This window comes from Lycorma delicatula, chromosome 1 (assembly GCF_047948215.1).
Source record: "Lycorma delicatula isolate Av1 chromosome 1, ASM4794821v1, whole genome shotgun sequence".
Taxonomy (NCBI): domain Eukaryota; kingdom Metazoa; phylum Arthropoda; class Insecta; order Hemiptera; family Fulgoridae; genus Lycorma; species Lycorma delicatula.
In genome coordinates this window covers 258,876,510-258,894,955 of record NC_134455.1, presented here as the reverse complement: position 1 = coordinate 258,894,955, position 18,446 = coordinate 258,876,510, and the positions used below count along the sequence as shown (strand labels likewise).

The window sequence follows — 18,446 nt, the reverse complement described above, 5'->3', positions numbered from 1 at the left end:
ATGATAAAAAGTTTTAATTAAGTTTTGTATGTGTAAGCCATGCATCAGAAACAAAACACACTTCTAGGACTTCCCAGGAACACAGTTTTAGCCACATGATAGGAAAGTCCTACAGCTGTGTTATCAATTTTTGTAGCATGTGTGAAAAATACAATGCCTGACTGGGATTTGAACCCAGGACCTCTGGGTGAAAGTCCGAGATGCTATCACTCACGCCATGGAGGCCAGCCCACCAACCAGCCTAAATTAGTTCTGCTTAACTTTTTTTTTTAATTTGAAGAGAATTGTGAGTTTTTTTTATTAAGTTTTAATAAAAGCATTGTTATAGTGTGTTATTAGTTACCAAATGATTGATAGAATTTAATTTATATACTTTTACTATCTCTTTATGTTAAGTTTCTTTTAATTTCTATAGGAAAAGCAATTACTGCTTCAACATACATTTAAGCAGCTAGCCAAAGTAGAATATAATGAATTGAATTTATTGCTCCCGCTTGGGTAAAAATATCCCAACAATTGAGGGATTTTATTCAGGAAGAGAATCTGCTTCCTGGAAGAGCCTAGAATAAAGATGTGGATAATGTAATTTGTCATGTGTTGGAATGTGATTTCTATAAATGAAAATCACATTCTGGGTAGATCATCCTGTCTTACAATATACTTGCTACCTTTCTTTTATTACTTTTACCTTCTTTATTCTTAATATCATTTTTGAATTTTATTAGTGCAAATTGGTCTTTGGAGGCTTTCTAGAGGAAATTGGAGATGTTCTTCAAGAAAACAGGCTTAACACTGACCTATCAGTATAATATAACAGTTTTAAACACACATAAACAGGTGAAGGATAGTAATTTATTATTAACAAACATAAGTATAATTTAATACACGTATATTAAATATACAATTATAAGTACCTACTAATATACTAGAAAGGCTCAGTACTGTTCTTTGGAAGGCCCTTAAGAGAAAATTGAACATTTAAAAAAATAATAAAGTGGTATCAGGCGACCCAAAAACTCCAAAAGCACAAAAATAAATCATGATTCATTTGTTATATTAAATTAAATTGTATTAAATATGGTTAAAACAATTTTGTACTATATTCTTCATTACAAGAAATAGTTTTTAAAAATGAATGAGAATTTTTCATCTTACTTATAGTTTTTCTTCAATGCAATGAATATTTAGCTGTTTTTTTTTTCATTATATAGTTTCACATAAAATTTTTATTTTTGTGAAGGAATTTTTTTTCAGTAATAAATTACCATCCTTCTCAAATTTATATATATTTAAAACTTATATTAGTAGATAAAAACAGGTATCATAATTGTCAGAACACAAGATCTACATTTGATTTCTAGAGTAAATTAAGATTTAAAACTAACTGAAAAAAGTCCACACACATCTTGGGAATTAACTCATTCAATAATTTACCAAGTAATCTAAACCCTAGAAATTTTTTACTAGTAGAACCATAAAAACTACATAAAAGTTGAATTAAAATATGTTTTTACTCAGCTAAGCAATCTGATGATGGTGAGCGGTGGCAGTTTATTAATTGTTTGCTATTTGTTTATTTTGAATTATAATGGTTTTTGACAATTTATTGTGATGTAGGTTTTATAATTATAGCGGCCTCTGTGGCGCGAGTGGTAGCATATCGATCTTTCATCCAGAGGTACCAGGTTCAAATCCCAGTCCAGGCATGGCATTTTCACACACACAACAAATCACTCATCTCATTCTCTGAAGCAATACTTAACAGTGGTCCCAGAAATAGAAGAAAAAATAAGGTTTTATAGTTATGTTTTGTGAATCTTACGTAAATTAATACATTTACATAGTAATAATATGTAAATTACAGATGATTAAAATTGTATATTTTATTAGGCTGTAAATTATGTTATATTCTATTTCATTCTACATTTAGTATATAACCACATAGCCAACCACTTGTGCAGCCAGTTGATACATATGTTTACTAGAAAAGCTGGTCTTACTTCCAGTTACTGGTTATTTTTTCAGTTAAAATTTCATAATTTATTCTTTTTATTAAAATATGTGTGAAGTACATCCAGTAATATTAACATTTACAGAACATATTATGCATGGTATGGCTGTTTTGTATTTTTTCCACAAAATTATATCCATAATATTATATGTAACATAAACGTGAAATAAAACTATTACCTATCGGTGAAGTTAATAAACTTAATAATAATTCCATAAATTGGTGAGTAAATAGTATGAAAGGAAAGATGGAAAGCTCCGTTTCATCACGGTGTGTTTTGTAAGTGCGTTTTTTTTTGTTAGTTGATAAAACTGCCGATGTAAGCAGCGTTGTCAGATGTTAGTTTAATAGTTGGTCTATCAGATGTTTTGTAAACAAGTGAACGCAAAGTAATACGGAAGGTATTTCGTTTTACTATGGAAGCTATTTATCTGAAAGGCAATACCGTTGATTGGGCTACAGAGAAGGTGCATTTAAATCAGTACTTTAACAAGTTCTCAAATGTTACGAAGGATTCTTTCAGTGACGTTGGAACAGATCCTAAAACGATTGCATCTCATGTGGGATTTCCATTTACTGATGAACAATTGTATGCGCTGTCTGAAACTTGCAGGTACGTGTTTCTGCCGTGTAATAACTACATAAATTGATAACTCGCTGATGCCACAGTCTTTAAATCTAACATTCAGTGGTAACCTGGATGTTAAATACTATTACTACGGTACTAACAACTGTATTCAATATTCCTACCTAAACCAAATAAAGGTGACAGATTTGAAATAAGATCATAACAAAAATTTCGAAAATGTAAGATTAAATTCTAATTGATTTAAAAATTATAATAATCGAATGATGATCCATATTTATTAACTAGTGTGATTAGATGCTGTACTTGTTGAAAAAATTAAGCAAAGTAAAAACAATTTGCTTTCTAAATATGATGAAAATATTTCAGCAGGTAGCACAGATGGTGTCATTACAGTGGTGTCTTTTTAAAAAGATCTTTTAAATTTACATTATAGTTTCTTACAAAAGGCTTTCAGAGCTAACTTTTACTGTAACTTAGTGCAGCATTTAGTAGTAGTGCTATTGTTAATGATGCCTGCCTTAAATGATCTATTACTATTAAAAATGTAAGAGGATAATTATGTTTTCTAGTTGGTTGGTTCAGCAGACAGTTTGTGTAAAAGACAGCATATGCAGTTTGCTCTGATCTTCTTAATTCTTTTAACACTTTTAAATAATTTTTCCATTGTATCTTTCGTTTTTGTCATATCTGAAAGAGAGGAATGGATAATAGATTATAGGTTTATTTTAACTAAAAGCAGATCTGATACTTTTATCAATATTGTCAAAATATCTGTTTTATCACATTCATTGAAGCTTTAGTTTTATGTTAATTAAATACAATTGTGAACTTACCTCTGAGTTTCTTGAAATTTTGGAATATACCTTGTTTACGACCTAAGTTATTCGTTGCAATTGATATTATTTGTCAGAAATGATGCCTTTTACTAAAGTTACGTCCCTCATAAGTTAGACAGTATCCTGACCAAAAATTTTTAAATTCATCACCGCACAAGTATAATATACATTATTTTTGTACTAAATAATTTGGCTTCATTGGATTCACTTAAGACTAAGTTAAGTTTGGTTAAGCTTAAGGTGTCAATTTTGGTAAATTTGCAATATACATTAATTATGGAGTAAATAAATTGGTTTAAATGAAATTTAATTGAGTTTAGTTAGAGTAAGGTTACATTAGGTTAGTTAGTTTATACTACCCACCGGGTTGGTCTAGTGGTTAACGCGTCTTCCCAAATCAGCTGATTTGGAAGTCGAAAGTTACAGCGTTCAAGTCCTAGTAAAGCCAGATATTTTTACATGGATTTGAATACTAGATCGTGGATACCGGTGTTCTTTGGTGGTTGGGTTTCAATTAACCACACATCTCAGGAATGGTCGAACTGAGAATGTACAAGACTAACACTTCATTTACACTCATATATATCATCCTCATTCATCCTCTGAAGAATTATCTAAACGGTAGTTACCGGAGGCTAAACAGGAAAAAGAAAGTTAGTTTATAAGTAATTTTTAAATTTGACAGAAAATTACTGTTATTAATCTGATGAAGATACAATTCAACACTCCTGTTCGGTTTAACCTAATGACGCCCTAAGCAAATCTAACTTTGTTCTTTACAAAACGTAACTGAAACAAAATTATTTAATTAACAAATAATATGTATTACACGTATAAAGTGCAAAATAATAAAATTTTGGGTGTAACTACTGTAAAAGACGTAACTCTGGTAAAAGGTGTTTCCAAGGAATAATTAAAATTTTAATGATTAACTTCGTCTTAAAGTATATTCCAAATTTCATCATAATCGGAGGTAATTATTTAATTGTATATAATTAATTATAATTTTTATGTTGAGATCCTAGTGGGAATAAAATATTTAGCAGCCCAATTAAGATGAAATTTTATCATATAACAATTATGTTCAGTCTAATAGACAGTTCGTTAATGCAAAAGGGACACAGTAAAATAAAAAAATAAATACACTAAAGCATATTTTTAAAATTCAGTACCACAGAAAAATTATTTTCCACAGCAGACCGAATCTAAATATTCAAGCACCAGTAATTAAATAATATAAAGTGGATATTAGTAATATTATAAGTATATATCGTTAAAAAAAATAGAAAAATTTTGGGGGGAAATTCTGAAAGAGTGCCAAAAAATAATAATGCAAAAGAAAACATTTCAAATTAGTAAAATAGATGAAGCTGATCAAGTGCAGATGTGAGTTCAGGACAGCAATAAAAAACCATGACTTTTACATCCCTCAGGGTACATTACATGTTAGTGGATATTCTGCTTTTTGGCGGATTCCAAGCATTATTTATCAAAAAAATATGCTTTATAAATTATTTTTAAGTAATGAGAAAGAATAGCTTAGCTGAAGATTGAAAAGTTATATTTATTTTAGTTGCAAGTTAAGATTAAACAATTTTAACATCTTGAAAAATGAAAAGGAATAAAAAGTAAATTTTGAAAAGGTAAATCTTTTTAGTTACCTTCCTGAAGAACAGAAAAGTATGGAAAACAGACAAAAAATATTGTTAGTATTAACTATTTAGTTGGAATTCATCATATATTTTGTAATATACGTGTATATGTTTTAATTTCATTTAGATTAAAAAAATTAACATAGTGGGTGAGTATTTACTTTAAATTTAAACTAAATTAATTGTGTTTTTAATTGTTTTATTCTATTTACTTCACGATAAAGCAGTGATGATGAGAGTGATTGAAGGAAAAATGAAAAGGAGCAGCAAACTAGTACCTCCTATGTAACCCTCCTATGTAACTAGTACATTCTGCTGCTAGGGTGCAATTTAGTAAATTGTAAAAGTATATTAATAGTTTACACCACATTATTTTTCATATACATATGAACAGTTATTGATCATTGACTTTAAATATATACAAACTATTTCTGATAATTAGTTTTACTTCATTTTGTCCCTCTGATAGTCTATTACACATCAGAGAATGGTCAAAAACTTGGGAGATATTGAGACAGAATCTAAAAAACATTTCAAATGTTCTACAATAATTTTTCATGTTTTTGTAAAATGAATTTTGAGCAAGCAAATCATGGAAAAATTCTTTTCTCAATCAAAGAATCCATTTGATGTATCAAAAAATGTTTCTACTAATGATGTTAATCATTCTGTTTGTTCCTTTTTTTACAGTTGTAATTAATTAGTGTAAATGAATCCTGGATGAGTAAATGAAAAGTTATTAAACAAGAGATGCCCTTACATATGTATTTTATAGGATATAACAGGATTTTGTGATAGTTGGTGAAGCATATTAGTTTTTGTTATAAAAATGTTTACCAAGGGTGTCGCAGAGGTCTCAGACTTCAACACCTTTTGAAGATGTTTTGGTAAAGAATAATTAAAATATAAAATTTTCCATTTATTGAAGAGAGGATAGGGATTCTGAGAGTGACAAGGATTCTGAAATTTCTTTGTAGGAATTGTAGAGAATCTTGAAGAGAGAGTGTGTTTTAAAAATAATCTTTGAATATCACAGAATTTAAGTGATTTTTACTTCTTTTTTTATTAATTAAAGGGATGTGATTAGGCAATCTGTGGGCAGACTTGGGGTATCTGGAAGGAAATAAGGCTCAAACTTAAAATATAAAAGTATTTGATAAATAATTGTTTTTATTATATATTTGTTTAATTAAAGGTAACTAGAAATACTAAGGGCTAAATGGCTTCAAAACTCTTTAATAGGATTTTTTTAAGTATTAATCCTTGAAGAGGATAATTAGGTAGTCAATGGCCTAAACATTTTTGTCATCTTATGTTATTTACTTTGCCTAGAAATTAAAATATACGTTTGATAAAAAATAGTTTGAATATTACAATGTTTCTTAATTCTAGTAGGTTAAGGATCTAGGATGCTGGGTGTTGCAAGGATGCTTGAAGTTTTTGATGCCTTCATACAGGGTTCACAATGTAACTGACACAATAAATACAATAACGTCTTAGATTTCATACACAAAACACTACAGTGACAATATCTCTGTAAGATATTTTGACAAAGAATGATTAAAATATCACAATATACTATTTTTTATTACTGAACATAACTGACACGTTGAAAACAATATAGTTAGATTATATTTCATACATAGAAACATTACAGGAACAATACAGGTTCCAACTAAGAAATTCCAAAACCCAATTAAAGTCATCGTTAAATCCAAACACACTATTCCTAAATTACAAAAGTATATCTGAAATAAAAAACACCCTTAAACCAACACCCTTTAATCCTTTCAAAAAATAAATCTAACATTCCTATACTCCTCATCAGAAATTGCCATAATGTTCCTACCCAAAACAATTTGTTAGAGATGTAGGATGTAGAGGGTATACTGAAATGAAACGACTAGCACTAGATAGGGAATCTTGGAGAGCTGCATCAAACCAGTCAAATGACTGAAGACAAAAAAAAAAGTTCCTACCCACAGACATATCCAATACATAGACGGGGTAATCTTAAACACAAATTCTACGAGGACTCACAGACATAAATACCAATATGTAATGGAAAAGGCATAGATGTGGTGAAAAGTTATTGTATACATTATTTGAGAAGAAGCAACCTTTTTAAATAGCAAATGATTGTTTAGGATTGGTTCAGTAGCTCTTAAGGTTTTTTTTTTTTTTTTTTTTTTTTGTCTTCAGTCATTTGACTGGTTTGATGCAGCTCTCCAAGATTCCCTATCTAGTGCTAGTCGTTTCATTTCAGTATACCCTCTACATCCTACATCCCCAACAATTTGTTTTACATACTCCAAACGTGGCCTGCCTACACAATTTTTCCCTTCTACCTGTCCTTCCAATATTAAGGCGACTATTCCACGATGCCTTAGTATGTGGCCTATAAGTCTGTCTCTTCTTTTAACTATATTTTTCCAAATGCTTCTTTCTTCATCTATTTGCCGCAATACCTCTTCATTTGTCACTTTATCCACCCATCTGATTTTTAACATTCTCCTATAGCACCACATTTCAAAAGCTTCTAATCTTTTCTTCTCAGATACTCCGATTGTCCAAGTTTCACTTCCATATAAAGCGACACTCCAAACATACACTTTCAAAAATCTTTTCCTGACATTTAAATTCATTTTTGATGTAAACAAATTATATTTCTTACTGAAGGCTCGTTTAGCTTGTGCTATTCGGCATTTTATATCGCTCCTGCTTCGTCCATCTTTAGTAATTTTACTTCCCAAATAACAAAATTCTTCTACCTCCATAATCTTTTCTCCTCCTATTTTCACATTCAGCGGTCCATCTTTGTTATTTCTACTACATTTCATTACTTTTGTTTTGTTCTTGTTTATTTTCATGCGATAGTTCTTGCGTAGGACTTCATCTATGCCGTTCATTGTTTCTTCTAAATCCTTTTTACTCTCGGCTAGAATTACTATATCATCAGCAAATCGTAGCATCTTTATCTTTTCACCTTGTACTGTTACTCCGAATCTAAATTGTTCTTTAACATCATTAACTGCTAGTTCCATGTAAAGATTAAAAAGTAACGGAGATAGGGAACATCCTTGTCGGACTCCCTTTCTTATTAGGGCTTCTTTCTTATGTTCTTCAATTGTTATTGTTGCTGTTTGGTTCCTGTACATGTTAGCAATTGTTCTTCTATCTCTGTATTTGAACCCTAATTTTTTAAAATGCTGAACATTTTATTCCAGTCTACGTTATCAAAAGCCTTTTCTAGGTCTATAAACGCCAAGTATGTTGGTTTGTTTTTCTTTAATCTTCCTTCTACTATTAATCTGAGGCCTAAAATTGCTTCCCTTGTCCCTATACTTTTCCTGAAACCAAATTGGTCTTCTCCTAACACTTCTTCCACTCTCCTCTCAATTCTTCTGTATAAAATTCTAGTTAAGATTTTTGATGCATGACTAGTTAAACTAATTGTTCTATATTCTTCACATTTATCTGCCCCTGCTTTCTTTGGTATCATGACTATAACACTTTTTTTGAAGTCTGACGGAAATTCCCCTTTTTCATAAATATTACACACCAGTTTGTATAATCTATCAATCGCTTCCTCACGTGCACTGCGCAGTAATTCTACAGGTATTCCGTCTATTCCAGGAGCCTTTCTGCCATTTAAATCTTTTAATGCTCTCTTAAATTCAGATCTCAGTATTGTTTCTCCCATTTCATCCTCCTCAACTTCCTCTTCTTCCTCTATAAAACCATTTTCTAATTCATTTCCTCCGTATAACTCTTCAATATATTCCACCCATCTATCGACTTTACCTTTCGTATTATATATTGGTGTACCATCTTTGTTTAACACATTATTAGATTTTAATTTATGTACCCCAAAATTTTCCTTAACTTTCCTGTATGCTCCGTCTATTTTACCAATGTTCATTTCTCTTTCCACTTCTGAACACTTTTCTTTAATCCATTCTTCTTTCTCCAGTTTGCACTTCCTGTTTATAGCATTTCTTAATTTCCAATAGTTCCTTTTACTTTCTTCATCACTAGCATTCTTATATTTTCTACGTTCATCCATCAGCTGCAATATATCGTCTGAAACCCAAGGTTTTCTACCGGTTCTCTTTATTCCGCCTAAGTTTGCTTCTGCTGATTTAAGAATTTCCTTTTTAACATTCTCCCATTCTTCTTCTACATTTTCTACCTTATCTTTTTTACTCAGACCTCTTGCGATGTCCTCCTCAAAAATCTTCTTTACCTCCTCTTCCTCAAGCTTCTCTAAATTCCACCGATTCATCTGACACCTTTTCTTCAGGTTTTTAAACCCCAATCTACATTTCATTATCACCAAATTATGGTCGCTATCAATGTCTGCTCCAGGGTAAGTTTTGCAGTCAACGAGTTGATTTCTAAATCTTTGCTTAACCATGATATAATCTATCTGATACCTTCCAGTATCGCCTGGCTTTTCCCAAGTGTATATTCTTCTATTATGATTTTTAAATTGGGTGTTGGCAATTACTAAATTATACTTCGTGCAAAATTCTATAAGTCGGTCCCCTCTTTCATTCCTTTTGCCCAGCCCGTATTCACCCACTATATTTCCTTCCTTGCCTTTTCCAATGCTTGCATTCCAATCTCCAACTATTATTAAATTTTCATCTCCTTTTACGTGTTTAATTGCTTCATCAATCTCTTCGTATACACACTCTACCTCATCATCATCATGGGCGCTTGTAGGCATATAGACGTTAACAATCGTTGTCGGTTTAGGTTTTGATTTTATCCTTATTACAATGATTCTATCGCTATGCGTTTTGAAATACTCCACTCTCCTCCCTATCTTCTTGTTCATCACGAAACCTACTCCTGCCTGCCCATTATTTGACGCTGAGTTAATTACTCTAAAATCACCTGACCAAGATCAGGCTCTTAAGGTAATAATGTCTTACTTAGAAAATCAAACAAACTCTGTAGTCATTTGTCATCAGATTTGGTTATCTGGCCCTTGCACATGTCTGTCCTCATTCTACTCTGTTCACAGGTAAATTATTAAGAGATATCTCCAGTTTCCTTTTAGATGATCTATAATTTTTACTATTTTCTGTCTTCTTTTTTTGCACCTTCTACTGATCCTTCTAGCATTGTTTTAAATCGCCCTAGTATTAGTGTAAATTCAATTTATTTGTGTTCATTTGAACAATTAATAATACACTTTGTTTATGTACGTTAAGAATTGTTCTTAATATACAATCTTAATTGTTGATATTATCAATCTAATAATCTTTTTGTGTAGATAAGTGGGGATCATTCTTTAATTATAATTAATGTACTAATACAGTACTCTGTATCACTGTTCTAAGTTGAAAATGATTTGTAGTCATTTTCTGACCTTATCCTAAATATGTCTTCACAACTTCAAAAATCCACTAGCCATAATTTAAGTTAGGAATCTCTACTACAAAATAAATCTGTGTGTGTCTTTGATGAAGGGAATCACATGCTTGATAATTTAAGTAAAACTGTTGTAAAATGGGTTATTGTATAATCTTTTCTCTTTTTTGATGTGAATTTTTTCAGTCCAAACCTTTTAGCAGTTGAAGGAGAAAATCCTATTGTTAATGTAGATACTGTTTATCATAATCCAACTTTGTTTGACAAAACAGAGATTCCATCTGATATTGATTTAGAATGTTTTAAGTTGTTGAAGAATAGGTCAAAGTTACAAGAAGATTATATCTATTCAAGACTTAAATACAAGAATCAAATACATCTTGTAAGTTGGCAATTGTTTTGTTTTATTTTATTTTCATTATTTACTCATATGTTTTATATATTTTTTTTCTTTAATATTTTTGGAAATGTAAAATTTTTAGAAATTATAAAAAGATTACACTGATCAACAATGATTTTGTAAAATGAGAGTGAATAACTGATTCTTATAATACTTTTCACGCTGATTTCAAATATGAAATCAGAATTCTTTTATCAGGCTTAGTTTTTTATAACTACCATTCTTATTTTCAGGTAGTATCATGCATGAATTCCGTAAGCATAGCATTTTGTGAATATATTTTATTGTATTATTTATCAACTAAATAGCTTTTGTTTATTTATTACAGTCCCTTAATTGTTGTCACATTGATTTGTTAGACATTCGATATCATGTTTATTATTTACACAGTAATTAAAATGAACAAGAATTTGACTCATTCGTTCTATTTTCATCTTACTATACATATCATCCATTCAGTAATTATTTCTGTCGTTATTATATTTACTTATAAACTGCCATACAATCTAGTGAAATATTAGAGATTTCGCAAAATTAGTTAGAAAAATGGTAAAATATTCTAGGGAAGTGATTCTGTAGAATCTGTTACCTTTGTATGTTGTGCTTAATAGTTATTTTATTTATGAACAAATGATTTATGGTGATATATCAGTTCAGTAGTTGTTGAGTCTCATTTGCACTGTTAATAGATTTCATGTATTTACATGATATATCAATTATGCTGAGAATATATATACAACTGAAAATAGGTTTTATCACTTACACTGGTTAATATGTGTGACTAAAAATAGTGAAAATATTACTTTTAACAGATTACTTTGCTTACAAATCTAAAACGTGATTTTACATGTACAGTATGCTCAGTTGTATTCAAAGTCGGGTCATTATTATAATGCAAAAAAATAGAAACAAAATTTGCAAGCTATTTTGTATTTGATAAGATACAAAAAGTGAATTTATCTCTTAATACTTTGGTTACGGTATCATTTTACCTATTATTATTATTTTTTACAGATTACAAGTTTGATAAAGTCAAATATAGAGTTGTTCACAAAAGGTGCAAGAAAACTATAATCCCATATTCTTTATTACATCTGTAGTACATGAGGTTTTTATTGATAAAAAATACAATTTATTTCTGTTTACGTTGTAGAACTTCTGTTTTTTTTGTTGTAGAATGATGAGTGTCGTAAATTAAAAGCAGATATTCCATTAGGTAAAGAATTCATTGTTACCATTCGAGTACACTTTCCATTTCATACTAGCCCTGACAATTATGCACACAAAAAAACACTATCATGCAGTCAAGAGATAGTTTTGACTGCAGTTGATACACTTGATAAATTGAGGGATGTCATTATATGCATGGAAGAATTTGGAGATACAAGTGGTGATGTTAGTGAAATGCCGGATGCTCCTGTTAAAGTTCGTCTTAAGGTAAGATATAATGATTTATTCACCTGTCATTTAAGTTATTGATTGCATCATTTCCTGTCAGTTTATGTGATTAGTTGCTCTGCAGTGCTTCTTAAGACAGCCAAATATAGTTGTGAATAAAATTATTTTTTATAAAATTTAAATGATTTGGTACTTGTTGATTGGGCCCAATTTACAGCCTTTCTCTGGAGGCCCTTGCACAAAGTTTGAAATTGTATTTTATTTAATGAAAAACCCTTTATAGAAGAAACCCTTTACTCTTTGTGTTTTTCTTTCTGAAATATTCATTATCTCCAGATCTTGGTACCATGAAACTGGACAAGAATTACTTGGAACTATAGTTGTGCTTGCTGTCTCTTGTAAAGATTATTATTGTACTCACACACTGAACTGGCTACAAATAAAATGTGATGCGGTCTATGAAACCATTCCATAAGTAGGAAAAATAATTTTTCTGATTTTCACTGTTTCTAATAGAACATAAAATTCTGAAAATTTTGACACCAAAATCAATCATCAATCTTCTATCATAAGTTTGGAATTTTTAATTGATTTTTCAAATCTGTTTTTGTGAAATGTTGATTTTCAGGAAATGAATTCAAAGTTTTTGAGAAGTAAAATTTAATAGCCAAGGAAGGAAAGAAATCACCATGAGAATATAATATTAAAATTTTTAGAACTTTGTGTAGAATTATGTGTATATTCTAAAAAAATAAATAGAATCATTTTAACATTATTTAATAAAGAATAATGGTAGGAAGTACTGAAGAAATTACATTTTTATATTTTCACATCAAGAATTCCAGACTTTTCTAGAAATTCCAATTTCATTGGCAGTTCATTTACTGAACCCCAAAGAAACAAATAATACAAAGTGAAAAAACTATTATGAATAAAGTGAAACAAAATGAATGACAAAACCACACAACTTATTATAAAAGATTAAATTGGCAAATTATTATTGACTATCCATTAATCCTAACATACAGGCATAAATATTCAAACACTGTTCAGTTAAAAAATAACTACATCATCATACTGACTAGTAAGAGATTTCATTTCACTAAGACCTCAGCAAAAAAATTTTAAAATATAGCCAAATCACCCAGCTTTTGATTCAGTTCTTGGGAATCCTAATTTAGGAAGGTATGAGGACCATCCACATTGTACTGCACATCTAGATGTTTGTACCCGATGTCTACTGCATCTTATAAGTGTTGACACACCTATTTTTCCAACGTATCTGTGTCTATATCTTTTGTGGAGAATCAGTCTTTAAATTTTATGTTTGACCTTATGATATACGATAAAGAATCAACACCATCTACTGTCTTCCAGCAAATGTTTCACTATATTCTCTCCAAGATAAACCTAGACACAGTAGTATACACTGATAGATTGAAACAGAACGATACTGTTGGTTACGTGTTTGTCGTCAATGCTAGAACTTATATGTTTGGCCTACCTGGTATTGGGTCAATTCATTTGAAGTGAGCCAAGGGTGGTTGCTTGACCAATTCAAAAAAAAAAAAATTGAAACTTACGCACTTGTTTCCTACATGTCTCAGGACCTTAAAACTATTTTTGTTTAATTTTTCATTTAAGCAGTTTACTTGTGGCGGCCGTTTTTGTTATAGTACGCACACCTACTTTTGTGATTGTAATGGTTTATAGAAAATGGTATCACTTTTAACAGGTTTTTCATGATTTTTGAGAGTATATAAGATTTTATTAGTACAATGCACAAGAAGATTTTTTATTTGCCATAATCATCTACAAAAACGCTGTAAGTTGTACAAATTTGAGACTTTTATCATCAGCCCCATCAGAGTTACTTGAAGCCAAAGTTTGAATTCTTTTAAAAAAATTAGTTTTCAAAAATTCATAAAAGTTTTGGGGTAAGTAAAACACCATTAATGTTATTTAAGGTAAAACTACTAAAATGAGCCTGCATATAAAAAAATAATTGGAACTGTGTATGCCATCCCTGCCTCTTGAAAAAATTACCAAAAGTGAAATTTCACTGTTTTTGACATTAAACTTTATTTGTAATTTTCTTATAGAAAGAGAGGTAGATAAATAAACCACTGGAAAAATCTTTTATCTTTAGAAAATATGAATAAATTGCTTTTTGTTTCATCCTTCCAGGACCAATAGTTTTGTAGTTATGATCTTTTCCATAAATCCTTGCCATGGCCTTTCCGGAAACACGGCCTCCCATCAGGTATCAACCATCTTGTCCTGATGTGAGGGACAAGATTGTCTTGAGTTGGGGGAGACACTATGTCCCCCCCAACTCCTGTCACTCCAACAACAACATCCAACATCCTGTCATCCTCAATCTCCTAGCTTTAGCTCTTACCAAGCTTTAACTTGAAGAGTATCCCTGGGGGTTGGCCTTTCAGTTGGTAATGAAGAAACTGGGTAGGTCCCTTCTCTGTCTGGCGAGGGGCCAGGCACTCAGAGCAGTTGCTGATCTTTTTTCCTGTAGAGAGGAGCAGTGAGAGAGGCTGGTTTGTGACCATGACAGACAGTTTACGATAAGGGAACTTCTCTCAGCGTCTAAACGAATACATACAAGGAAAAGTTCTGGCCCTGATGAGGTACCGGTGGCCATTGTTAAGAGCCTTTGTGGGGTAGCATCCATGACATGTCCTTGACATAATGAACCAGGTGTTATGAGGGTGCTCCTTCCCGCAGATCTGGAAGAGAGCATGGCTGGTGCTTATTCCTAAGCCAGGTTCAGTAGGTGAGGAAAGTCCCACATTCAGACTACTCTACTACTCAAATGACTTTTGGCAGAACAAGTGAGGGCAGAAGTTGTTGAGGCCGGTGGCTTCTCCTGCAATCAGTTCAGTTTTGTGAGGGGGATCAGTGAGCCATGTGATAAACTGGGCGAAAGACAGAGGAGGAGGAACATGGAAGGTGAGAAGGAATCCTTATCATACTCTTAGATGTTAAGGAGGCCTTCTACTCTGTGCCTTGGTTGGTCATCTTGGCTGCCTTAAGGAGTAGAGGGATCAGCGAGTACCTCCTGGCAATTATTAATGACTATTTACACATAGGAGGCTGACACTCTTGACAGAGGAAGGTTGGGAGGAATTCGAGGTCTATGGAGGTGTTCCACAGGGCTCTGTATTAGGTCCACTTCTGTGGAACATCTCAAATGAGGGTCTGCTGAACCTTGGATTGGAGGGGGATGCCCAAATTGTGGCATATGCTGACAGCCTAGCGGTGTTGGTCTCAGCCAGTACAAAGGATGAAGTGGTTGAGGTCACCAATAGTGTGGTGGCAAGAATGAGTGGCTGGCCTTCAGAATGGCACATGAGATTAGCCCTACATAAAATGGTATGTATGCAGGTAGTCAGAAGGCGCCTCCGTTAAATGGTGATCCAGGTAGATGGAGTTGGAATCATCATGTCAAGGAGTATTAAATACCTCGACATTTGGCTAGAGAGGTCAGGTAAATTTAATAAATACATAGAAGAGACCTCAAAGCGAGCTGAGGGAGTTATCTACAGTTTGTCATGTCTCATGAGTGGTAGGTCTGGCCTGAGGCAGAAGAAGAGGCTCTCCAAGCCTTAGAGGACTTTTATTCTAGACATCCTATTGTCACCATACAATACAATCGCTGAGTTGAACCATCGCAACACACAAATGAGTTTCTGCTGGATCCCAAGCCACATGGTGATTCCAGAAAATGAACGTGCAGATTCCGCTGCTAAAGACGCATGTAGTCAACCCTCTTTCACTTCTCATGTTACTACATCCGACTTTAATGCACAAAGTGGCAAGATGACTGGATTGCCACAGTAGACAACAAACTTCGTTATAACAAAGATACTGTGTTGCCATGGGATTCCTTCCACAGAAAATTCGCTGAGAGGAAGTGGTCCTCTGCCGATTGCAGACAGTACATACGAGAGCCACTCATGGGTATCTGATGTCAGTGAAAAATTCACCATTATGCATAAGATGCGACTGCCACTTAACTGTGCGCCACATCTTATGGATTGCGTATGATATGTGGCCTTACGTCATAAATTTAAGTTGCCCAGGAACATTTGTCAAATCCTAGCCAATGATAGGAGGTTTTAAACCGTGCTGTTATTTTTCTGACAGGTCAGTTCAGTACATAAAATCTAACACTGTTTTTACTAGTTTTTTTTAAGCTTATTTTCTTTAGTGTTTCTGTTATCCGAGAAGAGGCCCTTTACACTCCTCTCGGATTTTGTTGAATTTTTTTGTTTTGTTTTAAATTTATTTATCTTATTATTCCGACTGATTTTATTTGTAACTTTCTTGTGATATTTTATTTTTGTTATAAGTTGCATGTTTTAGCTTTTGTTTTTAATATTGTAGTTTTTTAATGTGTTTTAGTTTTTTTGCTGCTTTAATGCTATTTTAGCTGTGATATTAGTTGTAGGTTTTTGTTTAATTTTTTAGGTTTTCTTTTTGAATATAGTTTATCTGTTTTTCCTTTTATTTATTTTACTCTGGGTGATGATACACAAGCATTTTTTGCCCTCAAAAAAAAAAAAAAATTAAGAAAATAGTAGTAAAATTTGTACAAAATAATTGACTGAAACTTGTAATTAATATATATTATTTAAAAAATAATTTTGTAAGTCTCGTAAAAATTTATTAACATAATAAATATCACAGTATTTTCATTGCAACAATCTCTGAAGAAACCATGCCATAAGTCGCAATGGAGTTTTAACATTACCGACTTATGGAATGGTTTCTAAATTGTGCAGTGTGTATTTCAAGATCCGTTTTCGGTATTTTAAAAGCTGTTGGCAACATTTGAATTTAGTCAAAAGTTTAGTTATTGAATTCATTCAACAGATGCTGTTAATGCTTAAAAATTGATTTTTTTTGACATTACTTGTTAATTTTTACTCTACTGCAAAATAACACGTGCTGACTTATGGCATAGTTTCATAGACTACATCACAAATTTGGATTGTTAGTAGTACCTTTTCATGTGATGAAGTTTATATTTCCTTTAATGTAATACAATTCCTGCTTGTAGCTATTTATTATTTTGCTAGTGAATGTGAAATATTTATTAATAGCCATTACTAAACGCATTGAGGTAAAGTTTAAATGATAATAATATGCTGTGACTGCAGCCAATTGTATAATTTAATCTGTATTGCATTATGTAAAATCAGTGGACTCAGTAAAATTAGTATTTTTTTATCGTTTTCAATCATATAAAAATTGATTATTTGGCTGCAGTTTATATTATTTATTATAAATCTCTGTTAAAAAAATAAAACATTTTTAAAAGCATAATTTGATTTGATATTTCAGTATTCACAAAGATGTTCATAAATCTATAGGTCCAAAAACTATTTGGAGTGCCTGTTATAATTCCTATCAATTGTACTTCCTTGGTTGTCCTTGAATTAAAATTAGATATATTAATGTTATCCAGTAGTTAATATACCTAGACAACCTTAATTGTTTGTTCATTTTATCAATGATAGATGTTATTCTGAATGTTCTTTAATAGATTCATTCTTCACCTTTTCAAGTTCTGTCACTCCTTCTTCATCATCATTTTAGTAATAAGTAGATTATTCATCTTTCAGTCAGCTTTCATTACATTTAGCCCAGTATTCAGATTGTATAGCATAACTGATCTTACAGCTACCCCTCTCATAAACAAAGCAACAGTGCTTGATTGGGAGAAACGTGCTCTGGCTTCTGGCATTGTTAAAGGTAGAGCCCAAAGTGGAAAAATGAAGGCATGTTGCAAACTTGTGTTGCCATCACAGATTCAGTTAGCAGTTTCCAGTTAATGTAGTAAGCAATTGATTACCTTAATATATTAATGTCAATAGTGTATGTTCATATTAAAAAAGACTTGAATAAGAAACCATTTCAACTAATTTTTGCTTTGAATTATTAGATAAATACATGGAACAGTGTTTTTCAGCTTAGTTTGCCACGCTTTGTTAGTATGATTTAAAAACACAGTGGCCTGCACGAGAGAGTTGTTTTTTGATGAATGTAGAATTTATCGCAGTTCACAAAGGAATGTGGTTTTCTCATTTTCTCTGCAGAATTTTGAAAGGAATTCTTTACTGTCATGATAGTGACATCGAGGTGCTTGTTCAGACTATAT

The 18,446-nt window shown here is 31.7% G+C and overlaps 2 protein-coding genes across 2 annotated transcripts in view; one reads left to right on the top strand and one right to left on the bottom strand.

Moving 5' to 3' along the window:
- Tspo (Translocator protein) overlaps positions 1 to 2,294 on the bottom strand; it is a 35,909-nt gene extending 33,615 nt beyond the window's left edge. The window contains exon 1 of the mRNA XM_075376281.1: positions 2,191 to 2,294. The gene's annotated coding sequence lies outside the window, so the exon portion shown is untranslated. The remainder of the gene's footprint in view (positions 1 to 2,190) is intronic.
- Positions 2,295 to 2,325: 31 nt separating this feature from the next.
- Positions 2,326 to 18,446, top strand: part of Pbp49 (proximal sequence element A Pbp49) — a 42,108-nt gene continuing 25,987 nt past the window's right edge. The window contains exons 1-3 of the mRNA XM_075376253.1: positions 2,326 to 2,624; positions 10,657 to 10,852; positions 12,047 to 12,307. Coding sequence (XP_075232368.1) covers positions 2,428 to 2,624; positions 10,657 to 10,852; positions 12,047 to 12,307 — 654 coding nt within the window. The 5' untranslated portion in view covers positions 2,326 to 2,427. The remainder of the gene's footprint in view (positions 2,625 to 10,656; positions 10,853 to 12,046; positions 12,308 to 18,446) is intronic.